Source organism: Psammomys obesus, unplaced genomic scaffold (genome assembly GCF_907164565.1).
Source record: "Psammomys obesus unplaced genomic scaffold, mPsaObe1.curated_primary_1811, whole genome shotgun sequence".
Lineage (NCBI taxonomy): Eukaryota > Metazoa > Chordata > Mammalia > Rodentia > Muridae > Psammomys > Psammomys obesus.
Window position 1 is genome coordinate 49,330 of NW_026590187.1, and position 14,046 is coordinate 63,375.

Below are 14,046 nucleotides of genomic sequence, written 5' to 3' on the forward strand. Positions count from 1 at the left end.
GGGCCCCGGCCGAGGGGCCGGGGCGGCACGGCCTCGGGGCCGCGCCCTCCCGCGGGGCGCCCGGCGCCGACTACCTCGCCGTGGGGGTCAGGGACGACTACGTGCACATGGGGGCGGAGGCCGGCGACTACATGTGGATGGCGCCCCCGGACCCCGCTCCGCCCCGCCAGGACGGTGACAGCGCCGAGTACGTGCCCATGAGCAGGCTCCTCCCGGGGCCCTTCCGCTGCGAGCTCGGGGCCGAGCGCGGGCGCCGCGGGGCGCGCCGCAGCCTCCGGGACAGGCCCGCCGAGCTCGGGGACTACATGTTCATCCCGGACTGCGCGGGGAGCGGCGCTCCGTCGGGGGCTCTGGACAGCTGCCTCAACTACGTGGACCTGGACCTCGTCCCGCCCCTGGAGGTGCCCGGGGCAGCCCCCGGGAGCAGCGCGCACAGCTACGCCAGCATCAAGTTCTAGAGGGAAGGGCTCCTGCTGTCCCAGCTGCCGCAGCCGCCCGAGGCCACCGGCCCGTGGGCCGCTCGGCCGCCCTCTTGCCTGCTCTGTCCCTTCCCAACACACACTCAGGAAGTTCTCTCAAGGTTTTTTTCCCTCTCTTTTGAAAGTACACAAGCCTCTCTCTGCCCCGTCCCCCAAAATAAAACCCCAAACCTTGCAAAGTTTTGGGCCTTCTCAACTGGATTCCTACAGAATCGGCCTCAAGCTAGCTGTGGCCTGACCATGGTGAAACCCCAGCCCAGTCTGGACGGCTCTGTCCCCTCACGTTGGCAGCTAGACGCCACTGTGTCTGCTCAGCCGGCCTTTCCAAGCCACAGTGGAACTCCTAAGGTCCCAGCTCCAAAGCGGCGGGAGGAGCATCAGGGATGCTGATGACCTGCTTGGACCCGCCCTCTCCGGAGTCCCCAGCTGCCAGTCAGCTGCCCGACCCTTCTCTGGGCCTGGCAGGGCTGGCCAAGCCCTTGCTTTCCTAGAGCGCGGCCCAGTCCCACACCGTGGACCCGACCCATTAAAGGTGCTCTCCACCCCAACTGTCTCGGCCCAGTGGATTCCCCACCCCAGGTGATGGAGCCCCAGGCCACCACCTTCGCCCCGCGTCCCACGCCCCCGTCACCCACTGCACAGAGCCTGGTTTGCAAACTAACGGTGCTTTATTGTCAACAGAACAACCTGGGGTGAAGACAGCGCTTGTGGGGGGCGGGGCACTACACACAGTGGTTGTCGGGGCTCGGGGTCAGACAGGGGTCGGCGCTTCCAGAACAGCTCTGGCCACCACCGGGGCCCGTGTCCGCAGACACAGAGGCGGGGTCCGGGCAGCCGGCGGGGCTCAGAGGGCTGGCCGAGGACTCCCCCTGGCTCATCTGCAGCAGCCCGGCCAGGGCGATCACCTCGGCCTCGCTGAGCCACGTGGAGGCGCAGGCCTGCGACGAGGAGGGGTGCACGGCCGCCGACATGATGGGAGGTGGGAGCAGCAGCCTCCGCGCGCCCCCCGCCTGCGAGGACGAGGAGGGAAGCGTGTCCTCAGGGCTGGGGGTTGGAAAGAAGAGAAGATGAAGGGCAGCCCGCGCCTACCTGCTGAGGGGGCTTGGACAGGTACAGGGGGACACGCTGCCCGCAGGGAAGCAGAGGGTCCAGGCAGAAGACATCTTCACAGCTCCGCGCCGGGAGCCCTGCGGGGGCGCAGCCGGCTGGCGTGGTGGCCTCCCAGCGACCTCCCGGCTGTGCTGAGGGGCCGGGAGGACCTGAATCGGCGCACACCTGCTCCTCTTCTGGGTGCCCCGGGGTGGGGATCCTGCCGCAGGCGTCGTACATAGGCCAGGAGGGATGACACAGTGTCCGGCTGGACAAGGGCCAGCCTGGCCCGCGGCTGGGCCCCTGTGGAGCCGACAGGCTCCTGCGCCCCGGCTGTCGGAGGGCCCTCGGCTCCCCGGGGCCCCCACTCACCAGCAGCTGAGGGCCTGCATCAGCCTGGTGGCCGGGACCCCAACGTGGCAGCGGGGTCATCCGAGAGGGCGGCACCTGGGAGAGCAGCTGGGGCGGATGAGGAGCTGCGGAGGAAGGGGACGCATCGGGGCCGGCCCTGGACCCCGAGGCTGGGGGCCAGCCCGGCCAGCCCGGCGAGCGAGCCTACCTGCGGCCTCTGCGCTCTGCTCGGAAGCCAGGTGACCCGGGGGCGGCGGCTTCCTTCCGGCCTGGCGCGGGCTGAGGGCCTGGGGCGGTGGGCTGAGAAGGAAGCAGGGCTTCCCCACTCATCTCCCCTCCCAACACCGACTTCCTTAGCGCAGGAGAGGGCTACCCATTCCAGGACGGCCTCGGCTCGGGGCAGGACGGCGCCTGGCCCGGCTCGGCTTCCGGGCGTGCCTCCGCCTGGCCTCCGCCCCCGCCGGGCCCCCAAGCTCTCACCTGCCCTCCGCAGGCGCCTCTTGCTCCTCCGCGGCCTCCTCTCCGGAGCTCCAGGCCTGGGCACTGCCTGGGGAGAGGCCCGGCTCTTCGGGCGCCTCCTCCTGGCCTGCGCCCCACCGCCCCAGCCAGGGCAACATGCTGTGGAGCGGGCAGCGCCCTCCGCGCGCTTGCCCGGCCCTGACTACATGGGCGCCCAGGCCCTAGCCCACCTCAGCGGGCCGCCACGACGCCTGCGCTAGTCCAGCCACGTGCCCGCTCCCGCCAAGCCCTCAAGGGCGCCCCCTGGTGGCAGAGCCCCCATGCAGCCCCTCTGCCCAGCACAGGACTACGCAGCGGAGGAGCCGGGGGGTCCCCAAGCTCGCGCGCTCACAGACAGGCACACAGCTGAGGGCCAACCTACGGGCCTTTGGGCGTCTCTTTATTGTGTCTGACACACCGATCTTCACCCAGACCGGAGGCTGCACCCGAAGGGGGCAGGGGGTGCCCACGCCCAGCGCCACACGGGGCCGCGGTCACAAAGTCCTTGTTAATCGGCGGGGCAGGTCCGGTGTGGCTGGCGCCCTGGGAACCAACCTTCTACCCTAAGGCTGCTCCAGAAGTGCGTGGAGGACAGCAGCGACGTGAGGGAGGCCCCTGCCAGGGGCCCCCTCCTCTTCCAGGATGTGGTGGGGCTGGCACAGGGACTCCTGGGGGGAGGGGCTGGGTTAAGCTTCTCCTTGGCATTTCCCCGAGCAAGGTTAAGAGGGGAGGGGTGTGCGGGCGCCTGCCGGATACTGCCCCTGCCGGGGAACAAATGACACACGGAAGCTGCCGGCAGATGACAGAAGCGGGCAACACGGGAGACTTGGGCAGGAGAGGCCTGTCATTTCCCAAGGGAAAGGCTTACACGGGCAGGCTGACACACGGAGCCCAGGCCGGACAACGCCTGGCTGCAGCAGGAGCTCACACAGCACACACGGAGGAGACAGTCTATACAGTTTATATACAGAGCCAGCGCCCATAATGGGCCACATCCCCTACAAATAGAGTTCTCTACAAAACAGAGATAATTTAGCTCCCGAGGAGCAGCCAGTAGGGGAGGGAGGAGAGAGGGGAAAAGCCACGGTCCTGTCATCCCTCCCGGATGGAGGGCTAGTGGGAGGCCACGAGGTCACCGTCAGCGCTAGGGGTAAAGGGCACGGAGGTCAGCGTTTGTGCGGGGCACTAGTGTCTTTGGTAGGGGCTGAAGGCACCACCGGTCAGGACACATCAGATAGCTCTTATAAATAGAGGGCGGGGGAGGGGCGCCGGGCCTACGAGCCCAGGAGCCGAGAGTAGACCACATAGAGCAGCAGCATGGAGACCACGTAGAAGAGCAGGAAGCCGCCCAGACCACAGGACGGCTGGCCCGGGGCAGGGGCCTTGCCCCCCACCAGGACCACAGCCGAGAGGATGGTCCGCAGCCCCTGGGCGGTGCCCCGGAGGAGATCCGAGGGCGCACACAGGTCAGCCTAGGAAGGGAGGGCAGGGCAGATGGACAGGACAAAATAACAGACGTCAGCAGCAGCAAGCCACAGACCTTCCCACCCCGGCCCTCCCAAAGCAGGGCCACAGCCAGCGCCGTACCAACGTGCAGACATGCAGGACAGGGACAGGAGGGAGAGCAGGGCAGGTGTGAGGGCCAGGGCCAGGGCCAGGACACATGCTTCCTGCAGGAACGCTGGCCCTGTGGGTGGAACCCGCCCCTCATGCACAGTGGTCAGCTAGGCCCTGGAAACCAACGTCTCCCAGAGGGCCCATACCTCAGGCACACCCATTTTCCGGCAGGCTTCTAAGAAGCTCTCCACGTTCTTCCGAGACTTGAGGGCGCTGAGCTTTGGCTGAAGGTGGCGGACAGAGAAAGAATTTAGGAAAGGTGAAGCCACAGTCCCACCCCGTCATGCCCTCTTGCTCCTTCTGGGCTCCCACTTACCACAGCAGGTGAGGGCACGTGAATGAAGGGTACGGAGCGGGGCCGCAGCTGATTGGCCAGCTGGCAGAGGATGACCCCGTTGGCAAGAGCCTCCGCCAGGTCCTCAGGCAGGGGCTGCTGCAGCCGGGACTCGAGGACCTGCAAGCACAGACAGGGGGAGCAGGCGGGGTCAGCAGGGACTCACTCCACCCCTTCCCTTCCTCAGAGACCAGTCCAGGGCAGGAAGGAGGAGCTGCAGGGGTGTGGGTTCTAAGGAGGGCAGGGGGGAGGAGGTGCCATGCTGGGCCTGCTCACCTGGCGAAGTCGGGACATTAGCTCCTTCTCATCTAGAGCCTGAGGAAACGGCCGAGGTCTCAGAACAGACTCTGGAGAGGAAGGGCCTGCAAGAACGGGGGCGGGAACAGCTGTTTCTCCGAGAAAGTCTGGAGCCAGCTTCTACGAGTCTGATGCCAACACCGTCCCAGTCTGTAGACAACACCCTGACAGACACAAGCCCAGAGCAGGAGCCCTGAGGGCAGTGCTGGGAGGGAGGCGGACACTCACTGGAGCCACTCTGAGAAGAGGACCGGAAGAGGAAGCTGTTTGGTCTCTGAATGGAGCCCAGCGGCCTGGGACCAGGAGCTGTCACTGGGGGGAAAGAGAGACACCTCAGTGCCCAGTCTTCTTCTAGGGCTCTATGTCTCAACCACCTCCAAGCCACCATCCAAAGACACTGCCCTACCTGGTCCAGATACAGGAAGGGGGTCCTGGGAGATGGGGGACGGGGCGGGAGCTCCCTGGCCCCCTGAAGCCCCCACGTGGGTAGCACTGGACTTCGGTGGGCCACTGAGGAGGAAAGAAGGCTCAGAGAAGGCTCCGAGGCAAGCGCAGGGAGCGGGGTGCCGGGGACACCTACCTGCAGGCAGCCTGGGTGGCCGGGGCTGAAGTGCCTGTGCCAGCAGCCCTGCTCCCCCGCTTGAGGACGCTGGAAGAGGAGGAGTGAGCTGGGCAGTCGGGCCGCACATGGAGGGCGACGCGCGCCTGAGGGGTCTGAGGGGCCCAGCCCACCCGGCCCTGCGCCCCCACCTGTCCTTCCTGGGGCGTCCCCACGCCACACTCTGCTGCTGCTGCCGCTCCCGCTCCTGCCACAGCTGCAGAGTGTCAGGGCGCCGCCTCTCCTCCCCTGCAGGCTCCTCCCGTCTGGAGAAGACAGACAAGAGACCCGTCAGGGGAAGGAGGGCCCCAGGGGCCACGGTGTGGTGTTGGGGGTTGTATACCTGCTGCTTGGCGCTCTCCCCACATCCCCTGCTACAAGGCTTAATTCAGAAGGCAGCTGCTCCTGAGGAGAGAGCAGAGGCTGAAGACAGGCCTGGCCCCCAGTTTGCACTGACTCCCCCTCAGCAACCCTTCACCTGGACAGAGCCAAACTGGGCCCCACCTTGGCTGCACTTTGCTCGTCCTCGTCCCCAGGAACATGGCTGTCAATAAAGTCGATCTGCTCCAGGTCTCCATCACCTGCGGCCAGGGCACATCAGTGGGCAGGAGGGACTTCTGGCCCACACTCACCCATCACTACCTGGGCTGACTCCCTTGCTCACCAGAGCCATCTTCCCTAAGGTGTCTAGGCCCCCGGGGCTCCCGTGCCAGCTCTGAGATGCGGAACGACAGCTCTGAAAAATCATCTGTGGACTTTAAGGCAGAGAGGCTGATGGGACATGGGCTCCCTGCAGGGCTGAGAACCACATGGGTCCAGGCCTCCAGCCTGAGACTGGTGGAGAGCTGGCCTCTTGGGGATCGTGGGGGGAGATGCCCCGGCCACGACCTCTCACTGAGACACCAGCATATTAGATACAAGGTCCCTAGGACCAAGTTTCCCTCCCAGCGGCGACATCCCAAATGTGCTTCCAACGGTCCTTACCTCATTTCCTGACCACCTCTTGCTGCCACTGTCAACGCTGTGGAAGCCTGAGTCCAGGCCGCCATCATATCGACGTCCGGGAAATAAATCTTCAGCAGGGCTGGGACAGCCAGGGGACCTGATCAGCCCCATGCTGGCAGCACCCCTACCCTCCCACGGGAATCCAGGGGAGTTCGCTGTCCCAAGAAAGGGATTCCTTCCCCTGGCCCTTACCAGGGACTAAAACTTGGGGGGCGGGAAGGGACCAGGTCCCCGAGGGCAGCTCCCCGCCGGCCAGCCTCCGTCATTAAGTACTTGACGATGTGAAGCTTCCCCTTGAGGCAGATCTGCAGAAGAAGCACACCCAAGAATGAGGCGGCTCCCCAAGCCCACTGGACACCCCCCACGTTCCAGAACAGCACCCTGTCCTAAGGCCCGCCAGGCGGCCCCTTACCTGCGCAGGGGGGCTCTGCAGGGGGTTGCTATCCAGCAGAACGACCTGCAGGTGCCTGAGGCGGCAGAAGGAGACCGGGATTCGGGAGACACTGTTACAGGAGAAATCCAGGCGGACCAGAGGAAGGTCCCCCAGCTCTAGGGTTGAGCAAGAGGACAGTCAGGAGAAGCCCAGGCCTGCAGCCTTGCCTGGGCTCTGACCACGAGCCAGCCCTATCTCCATCACAGCCCTCTACCCAGGCTGGCCCCATCACTCCCCACTCAGCCCTACGTGTGCTCCTCTCCCGCCACCCCCACCTTGGCCCCATCCTACAAACTCAAGCGCACAGCGCAAGTCACAAAGCAACCACACTTGTGCTCAAAAGCCTCCCATCCCACACAGCCCGCACAGCCCGGAAAGCTGTGTGTACGGTATGCAGAAAAGCAGACAGTTCAGGGCCAGCCTCCAGAACCACAATCAGTTTGAAAGCTCATCCTCCAGCTCATGTCTCTCAAGCTTTGCCCCATCTATGGATGCTCCACACACCGCAGGGTCTTGGAATTCTTGTTCCCCTGCACGCAAAAGCATTCTGCTTGGGTCTGTTATGGCCCGGCAGAGCTCCCTGCATTTGTGCCCCTACTGCTCTGCCTAGATCTCAGATGGAATATACTTCACCACCAAGTCCCTGGTAATGGTGCTCTGAGGTGGGGCCTCAGGAGGGAACCGGGTCACTAGTCTCTGGCTACATGAAGACACTCTTCCATGGATGGACTCTTAGATTACGGCACCATTGAGGAAGTGGCTTATTACAAAGCCAGCTTTTCATTAGCTCTGTGCTGACGTGCAAACACCTCGACACCCACAGACATGTGAGACTTGCACACACAGATGTGTGGACACAATAGATTAATAAATATGAAAAAACTACGTTACTTGGTCCTCAAGCCTCAAGTGCTAGCTCCCACTTAGAACCCCAGCACTGAGGCCCAGGCAAAAGGAGTTAAAGGCCAGCCTGGGATAAAATGAGGCTCTGACACTAACGACAAAAGAGAAGTGCTGGGAGCCGGCATGGTGGCGCACACCTATGACCCCAGACACGGGAGGCAGAGGCTGGCGAATCTCTGTGAGTTCCGGGCCAGCCTGTCTACAAAGCGAGTCTAGGACAGTCAGGGCTACACAGAGAGAAACTCTGTCTCCAAAAACAGTAAAACAAACAAACAAAAAAGAAGTGCGGGGCATACAGCTCAGCCGGTGAGGGCTGACATGGGGATCCCTGAGGCTCTAAGCACTCCAGCCATGCACAGTGCACACGCCTGCAATCCCCGAACTCCGCACTCCAGAAGGAAAGGCAGGAGAAGCAGGGGGTCCAGGCCATTCTCGGCTGAGCTGGAGGCCAGCCTGAACTACAAGAACAAGAATTTTGTTCTCCAAGAACAAAATTCCAGCCAGCCAGGGGGTGCATGCCTTAAATTCCAGCACTTGGGAGGCAGAGGCAAGCAGATGCCTGTGAGCCCGGTCTCGACTCAACAAAACAAAATTCCTTGGCTTCAGTTCTTTTGTTACAGCCACAGAAAGTTAAGACACTTAACTGTGGAGGCAGAGGTCAGAGGCAGAAAAGGCGGAAGGAGGCAGGGAAAAGGGGTAACAAGTTCGCACCCTTCCTGCCTCCTCACTCTAGTGCTAGATCATGGGTGCCCCCCCCCCCCCGGCTTTGCCTATGGTGTGCATCCTGCTCCCATGGGCAGCTGTGCCTGAGCCTCTGGGAGCTGGCCTTTCCCAGGCTCCCCTGACAGGCCCCAAGCCTCCTGCTTTAGCCAGCCCTATGAATGGCTGGCCGTCTTCCATGAGCCACTAAACCTGAGGGTTGGGCTCCGAGCTCAGCCACATCTATCAGGGCCCACCTGAAACACAGGACGCTCACACACCAGAACCACGCTGGCTGAAATCACTGTTGGTGTGGCACGGCTACCCCCATGAGCAGGGCCGCCTGGGCACTCATGTCAGGACCGCATCCCAGTTCAGAGTCCTCAGAGGAGGCTCAAGAGCATCACGGGAGCAGTGTTGCTCCAGAGCTGGGTGGGGGGGAGGGGCTGGGGGGGGGGGGGGGGGCGGGGAGAGGGGGAGGTGCTGGGCGGGCCTTCATGGCCCCTTCCAGCCTCAGGACTCTACGGTGCCCGACCCCTCCCTCCTACCCTTCTTTCCTGCTCCCACACAGGTGAAAAGACAACTGCCTTCCCAGCCTCTGAGGGTTGCCATGGTCAGGAGCTAACACAACTGCTTACTGTTTGCTTTAGATACTGAAAATCCCTCAACAACTAAGGCAAGGTTGTTTTTTAAAGGTTTCTTGCCTGTGACTTCTCCAAGGCAGAAGCATTATTTCAAATTAGGTGTTCCTGGACCTGCCCCATTTTCTATGCTGAAGGCATAACCTTAAAGTGACTGGTACTGAGAAGCGGGGCCTATGGTGGCACCTCGGGTCATGAGGGCAGAGTCCAGAGAGGATTAGCGTCCCTGTAAAACGGAGCTCAGAGAGCCGGGATCTCTCCCGCCTCTGTGGAGGGGGCACACTGAGACTGTGGTTTGGGCCCTAACGCCACCTGACCACAAGGCCCCTGATCTAACTGTGAGTAACGCTCGTGCTGCTGAGTATGCAGTGTATGGCGCGTGTGTTCCGGCAGCCGAGCGGACAGAGACGCAGACACACAAACGTGTCCGCCAACCCTAACCCTAACCCCTCCAGTGCACTTTCCTTACCATCAGGCAGGGCTCGGAGCTGGTTCCTCCGAACATTGAGGTCCCGCAGGGAGCGGAGGCTGCACAGCTCCGCAGGGAGGGACTGCAGCTCATTGCTGCTCACGTCCTGGTGAGAGAAGACCCTCAGCCACAGCGGTCCAAACCGCTCCCCCGTTTCTCTCTGGCTACTTGCCTTTCGTCCAAGCCTTTCCCCAGAGGGGTTCCTACTATTCTAGCTATCCCCAAAAGTCCCCGGGGCCGGCTCAACAGCCCCTCTTCCGGCCCTCCGCCCTGATTCTCACAAGCTGCCGCAGGCTCCCCAAGGCGCTGATGTCTGGAGGCAGGGCTCCCAGCTTGTTATTGCTGGCGACCAGCACTCGAAGGGGCAGCTGGCAGATGTAGGCTGGCAGTGAAGACAGCTGATTCCGGCTGTGGGTGGGAGAAGGGCAGCAGCTCACTCCCCACGCCAGACATCCGCACCAGGCCCAGGCCAGGGACCAGGAGGCCCACTCGGGCATACAGGGTCTCTGCGGCGCACCGACTAAGCCCCTGACCAACCAAGCCCCACTACCTGAGGTTGAGGTAGGTGAGGGCTGTGAGATTCCCCAGGGCTGGGTTCAGGCATCTCAGGCAATTGTGGTAGAGGCTCAGGCCTTCCAGGGACACCAGCTGGCACGCTGCCTCGGGCACCTCGGGAAACCGGTTCCGAGACAAGTCTGCGGGAAGGAAGGGTGCGGGAGGAGCTAAGGAAAGGCCCAGCCTTGCACGAGGGGACTGAGCACCCCCACCCAGCCGCCCAGCTCCCTACGTCCGCTGGCTGAGGCACTCAGCGGATAAAGACCTGTGACACATGAAGGAAGCCCCAGGTTCGATCCCCCAGAACCCACAAAGTGGGTGTGGTAGGGTCCGCCTGCAGCCCACCACTGGAGAGGCGAGGATAAATGGGTCCTGGGGCTAGCCATTCGGTGGCCAGGTCACTGACTAGACTCTCTCAAACAAGCAAAGTGATGGAAACTGAAGAAAAGCTTAGACTGACCCCTAGCCTCCACAGGTGTGCGCACACACGTGCATGCACATGCCAGTTCATACGCCTGGGCTCTCTGCCACAAGTTGAAGCCCATTATAAGCATGACCGGAGAGGAGAAGACCAGACTTGGGAGGGTACGGACAGCTCATAATCACAGTCTTTAAATTGTACGGGCGGCTCATGCCCGTAAGCCTGGCAATCAGAACACAGAGGGAGGAGAATGAGCTCAGGACTGCGCCCGGCCGTCCCACCTCCTCGAGGAAGACAAACGAAGAGCTCTCCCAGCAGTGTGGAAGGCTCACTAACACGGTGGCCCCTGTGTTCTCAGATGTCAGGAGAGCTGAAAGGTGGGAGATCAGAAAAGGGGGCCATGACTGCAAGGCAACAGTGTGCGGGGGAGGAGGCTAGAGAGGAAGACAGCACAGAGCCTGAGGACCTGAGTTCAAACCCCAGCATTCCCCACATGCCCTCTGGCCTCCACGCACATGTACACTTACCCACTCCCCACCAAAAAGAAAAAAGGCCTGGTCAGAGCTGGCTGCGACGCACTGGGTCTACACAGAAACCTCTGGCTGTGACCCCAGCAAGAGAGGCTGAAGACAGCAGTGAGGTGATCGCAGCCGCAGGGTTAACAGAAACCTCAGGGGCTCCCAGGGAGAGCCCTCCTCTCAGCTTCAGCCTGTTTCAGCACAGGCAAGAGAGCAAGAACAAGGATGCCCTGGCTCTGGGGGTTAAGTACAGCCCTAATGCTTGACCAGTTTTCCAGGAAAACCATCTAGCTTCAGGAAGTCTAGGAGAGAAAGGCAGAGGGCGGAGCTGGAACAGAGCTCTCAGAGGACTCAAGGTCCTTCCCACCAGGGTTCCCTTGTCCCCGGGCTTGTCCCCCACCCCCTCAGCAGCGTTCCTCTACTTCCTCTCTGCTCTCGGCTGGCCTCAGCTTCAAAGTCTTTGCATTTACCTCGAGGAGAGAGGCCTTTACCCCCCATCTCAACAGAGGCTCACTACTCCTGCAGTTCCAGAGGCCTAGGTTCCTCCAGGGGGGAGGCACAGACCACAGACCCCCAGAGCCTGTGTTTGTCTTTGCTCAGGTCACCCTGCTGTGGGGATTTCTGGGCCTTTTCGGGGAAACCCCAGGCCAGGGCCATTGTGAGCTTGAGGGCCTTCCTTCAGTAGGGAGCAAAAGCTAAGAGGAGAAGTGGGGAGTATTCCCCCAAGGAAATGTATCTTGTGACTGGAAACAGAGTAGAAACAATCCATTGGGTTGTGACCTGCCTGCAGGATCTGTTTTCCAAGGGATACCAGCCTGATGGCCCGCACACTGTTCTTCTTTGCCCCTGCCCTATGAGAGCTAGTTCCGGAGGGGGTGGGAGGCCTGCATCTGGTCCTCCTGCCCAAGCCCAGCACCTGCCTGTTTGCTTTGTGCTCACAGTGTGTGTGTGTGTGTGTGTGTGCACACGCGCGCGTGCGTGCGTGCGTGCATTCATGGGGATGGAGACCAAGCTGGGCCGGGTAAGGGGCACAGGGGCAGAAGTCAGGGGCGGAAGGAGCCCAGGCTGGAGGAGGCAGGGTTCAGGGGCACAGGATGTGGGCTGAGGAGAACGATCAACACTTCTCCTTTGCCAGAAGCTGGCCTCCCCCAACCAGGTCTCTACCAGCAGGCCAAGGGGACACAATCCCCGGCCTCTGCTGAGGGCGCATCCCGGTAGGACGGCAAGCAGCAGGGGTGCCCAGCAATAGTGTGTGTGGGAAGGCAAGGAGATTGGGAGGACAGGTCGTCACTGGAACTCTCTCCCAGGCTAGGAGCACCCAGTTTGGAGAGACAAGACAGAAGCAGCTGGACAGTAATGAAACCCCCAACCCACCTGCCTAGAACCTGGGCTGCACCCAAGCCTGACCAAGGCTGAGAGGGGCTTTCGGGAGGTTGGGGATTTCCCACCTTACTACACACTTGAACCTGGGGGGGGGGGGGGGGCACCTGCTGCCCCCGGGGCCGGAATGCGGGAGGAGGAGACGGGGTGGGGACAGAGGAGCTGGGAGGGGCTGGGAGGGCTCTGCAGTTTTCCCAAGAGTCCACTCACTGTGACAGAGCCCTGAGGAAGTAAAGAAAAACATTTGGTCTTTGTCAAAAAACAAGCGGGGGGGGGGGGGGGGGGGGGGGGGAAGGGGAAGAGGGGGCCGGGGGGGGGGGGGGGGGGGGGGGGGGGGGGAAAGGGAACAGACGGCCAGTGCCACACAGCTGCTGAGGTCAATCTGGCGCTCGGGGGCTGGGGGGCCCTGGGAGGGGTAAGAAGGGCTGGTGGGGCTCACTCATCTGTACAGGGAAAAGAAGTTTTAAAAAGAGGGACTGAAGCTCTCTCTCCCCAGAGCTGCGAGGGAGGGCAGGCGGGCGCCAGCGGCGGGTGTGCCGGCAGGTAGGCACCTGCTGGAGCACCGAGCTGGAGCACCATGCTCTTTGATCAGCCCTGCGGGGGGCCCAGGCTGGGGCGGGGCTCCCGGAACGCAGTCCTCCGAGTGGTCCCACCCTCAGCTGCCAGCCCAAGCGCACAGGCTGCCTCCTAAGCAGCTGAAGCCTGACTCACCTGTCAGGGGAGGCCCCAGGGCCTGGCCACCGAGACACAAGGGTAGAGGGCACATGATTGGAGGGTCCCCCCGACACACCAGGGCGGAGGGGGCGTGACTGCAGAGATCCCGAGGGCGGGGACTAGGAGAGGTCAGCACTCCTAGCTAAAAGATACAGTTTCCTTCCTTTCAGCAAGCTGCCTCAAGTTCCTCCCCTAGGGGAGAAAGGAGAATTCTAGGGTTCCTATGAGGTCACAGGCTCCAGTGACCTCGCAGAGGCAGGAAGAAGATAAAGGGGGCAGGGATAATGGATGGAAAGTCACTTCTTTCACACGGACGCGCTGGGGTGGGCGGCGGAGAGGGCTGCCGGGGCCAGTCCTTGGGAAGGGGTAGCTGACGGAGGGGCAGGAGCGAGGCGGAGGCGAATACAGGCGTGGCTCGCGCAGCGCTGCGGCCGGACTGAACCGAGGCTTGCTTTGGGGACCCGGCGGGTCCGGGGCTGGAGACCCGGCCAGGGGCGGGGCCCCGCTACAGGTGCGCCCGTGCAAACGAGGGCAGAGCGGCCCCGCGCTCGCCGAGAGCGGGGCGCCCGGACGGCAGGTGAGGGGCGGGCCGGCTCCGCGCGGGGCGGGGCTATGCAAATGAGGGTCGCGGCCCGGCGGGACCCCCCCTCCCGGCCACTCACCAGCCTGGGTGATGTCTGACAGGTCGTAACTGCGGGCCGCGCCCCGGGGGAAGTGCTTCAAACGCCGGTTGGACAAGTTCAGGGTCCCGGTGGCCACCGCCTCCTCTAGGGCTCGCTCTGCGCTGCGGCTCCCGGGGAGCGCAGGAGACCCCGGCACGGGGACTGCAGCTTCCTCGCCCCCGGCGGCGAGGGCCGCCGCCGCCGCCGCCATCCGCTCCCGGCGGCTCCCGCTGCCTGACTGACGGGCACCGGCCGCTTCCCGGCCTCCCCTCCTCGGAGCCGCCGTAGTCTCCTCTGGAGGGAGGAAGCGAGGGTCAGGAACCCCGCGGGCCAATCGCGAGCCGGAGACGCGTTAGAACTGGCCAATCAGGAAACGCCAGGGG

The 14,046-nt window shown here is 63.1% G+C and overlaps 3 protein-coding genes across 5 annotated transcripts in view; 1 reads left to right on the forward strand and 2 right to left on the reverse strand.

The window, feature by feature from the left end:
• The window catches only part of LOC129676316 (insulin receptor substrate 2-like), a 2,571-nt gene extending 1,544 nt beyond the window's left edge, over positions 1 to 1,027 (forward strand). Inside the window, exon 2 of the mRNA XM_055606669.1 lies at positions 15 to 1,027. Within this exon, the coding sequence (XP_055462644.1) occupies positions 15 to 458 (444 nt within the window). The 3' untranslated portion in view covers positions 459 to 1,027. The remainder of the gene's footprint in view (positions 1 to 14) is intronic.
• Positions 1,028 to 1,128: 101 nt separating this feature from the next.
• Positions 1,129 to 2,708, reverse strand: Sap25 (Sin3A associated protein 25). Its single transcript, XM_055606667.1, has 4 exons — positions 2,400 to 2,708; positions 2,128 to 2,219; positions 1,569 to 2,044; positions 1,129 to 1,489 (listed from the first exon to the last, which is right to left on the reverse strand). Exons 1-4 carry the CDS (start codon positions 2,534 to 2,536, stop codon positions 1,202 to 1,204), a joined length of 993 nt encoding a protein of 330 aa, XP_055462642.1. The 5' UTR covers positions 2,537 to 2,708; the 3' UTR covers positions 1,129 to 1,201.
• A 76-nt stretch (positions 2,709 to 2,784) lies between these two features.
• Positions 2,785 to 13,928, reverse strand: Lrch4 (leucine rich repeats and calponin homology domain containing 4). Of its 3 annotated transcripts, none has more exons than XM_055606658.1 (18): positions 13,664 to 13,928; positions 9,964 to 10,108; positions 9,695 to 9,821; positions 9,414 to 9,519; positions 6,681 to 6,817; positions 6,461 to 6,573; positions 6,248 to 6,347; positions 5,928 to 6,018; positions 5,768 to 5,844; positions 5,607 to 5,668; positions 5,416 to 5,529; positions 5,246 to 5,314; positions 5,072 to 5,175; positions 4,894 to 4,977; positions 4,645 to 4,730; positions 4,351 to 4,488; positions 4,181 to 4,258; positions 2,785 to 3,085 (listed from the first exon to the last, which is right to left on the reverse strand). In XM_055606658.1, the coding sequence occupies exons 1-18, from the start codon at positions 13,872 to 13,874 to the stop codon at positions 2,981 to 2,983; spliced, it is 1,947 nt and encodes a 648-aa protein (XP_055462633.1). In that variant the 5' UTR covers positions 13,875 to 13,928; the 3' UTR covers positions 2,785 to 2,980. The 3 variants fall into 3 exon arrangements, with proteins under 3 accessions (XP_055462633.1, XP_055462632.1, XP_055462635.1); XM_055606657.1 differs by lacking the exon at positions 2,785 to 3,085 and adding an exon at positions 3,363 to 3,889; XM_055606660.1 differs by lacking the exons at positions 2,785 to 3,085; positions 13,664 to 13,928 and adding exons at positions 3,363 to 3,889; positions 12,999 to 13,064.
• Between the last annotated feature and the right edge of the window lie 118 nt (positions 13,929 to 14,046).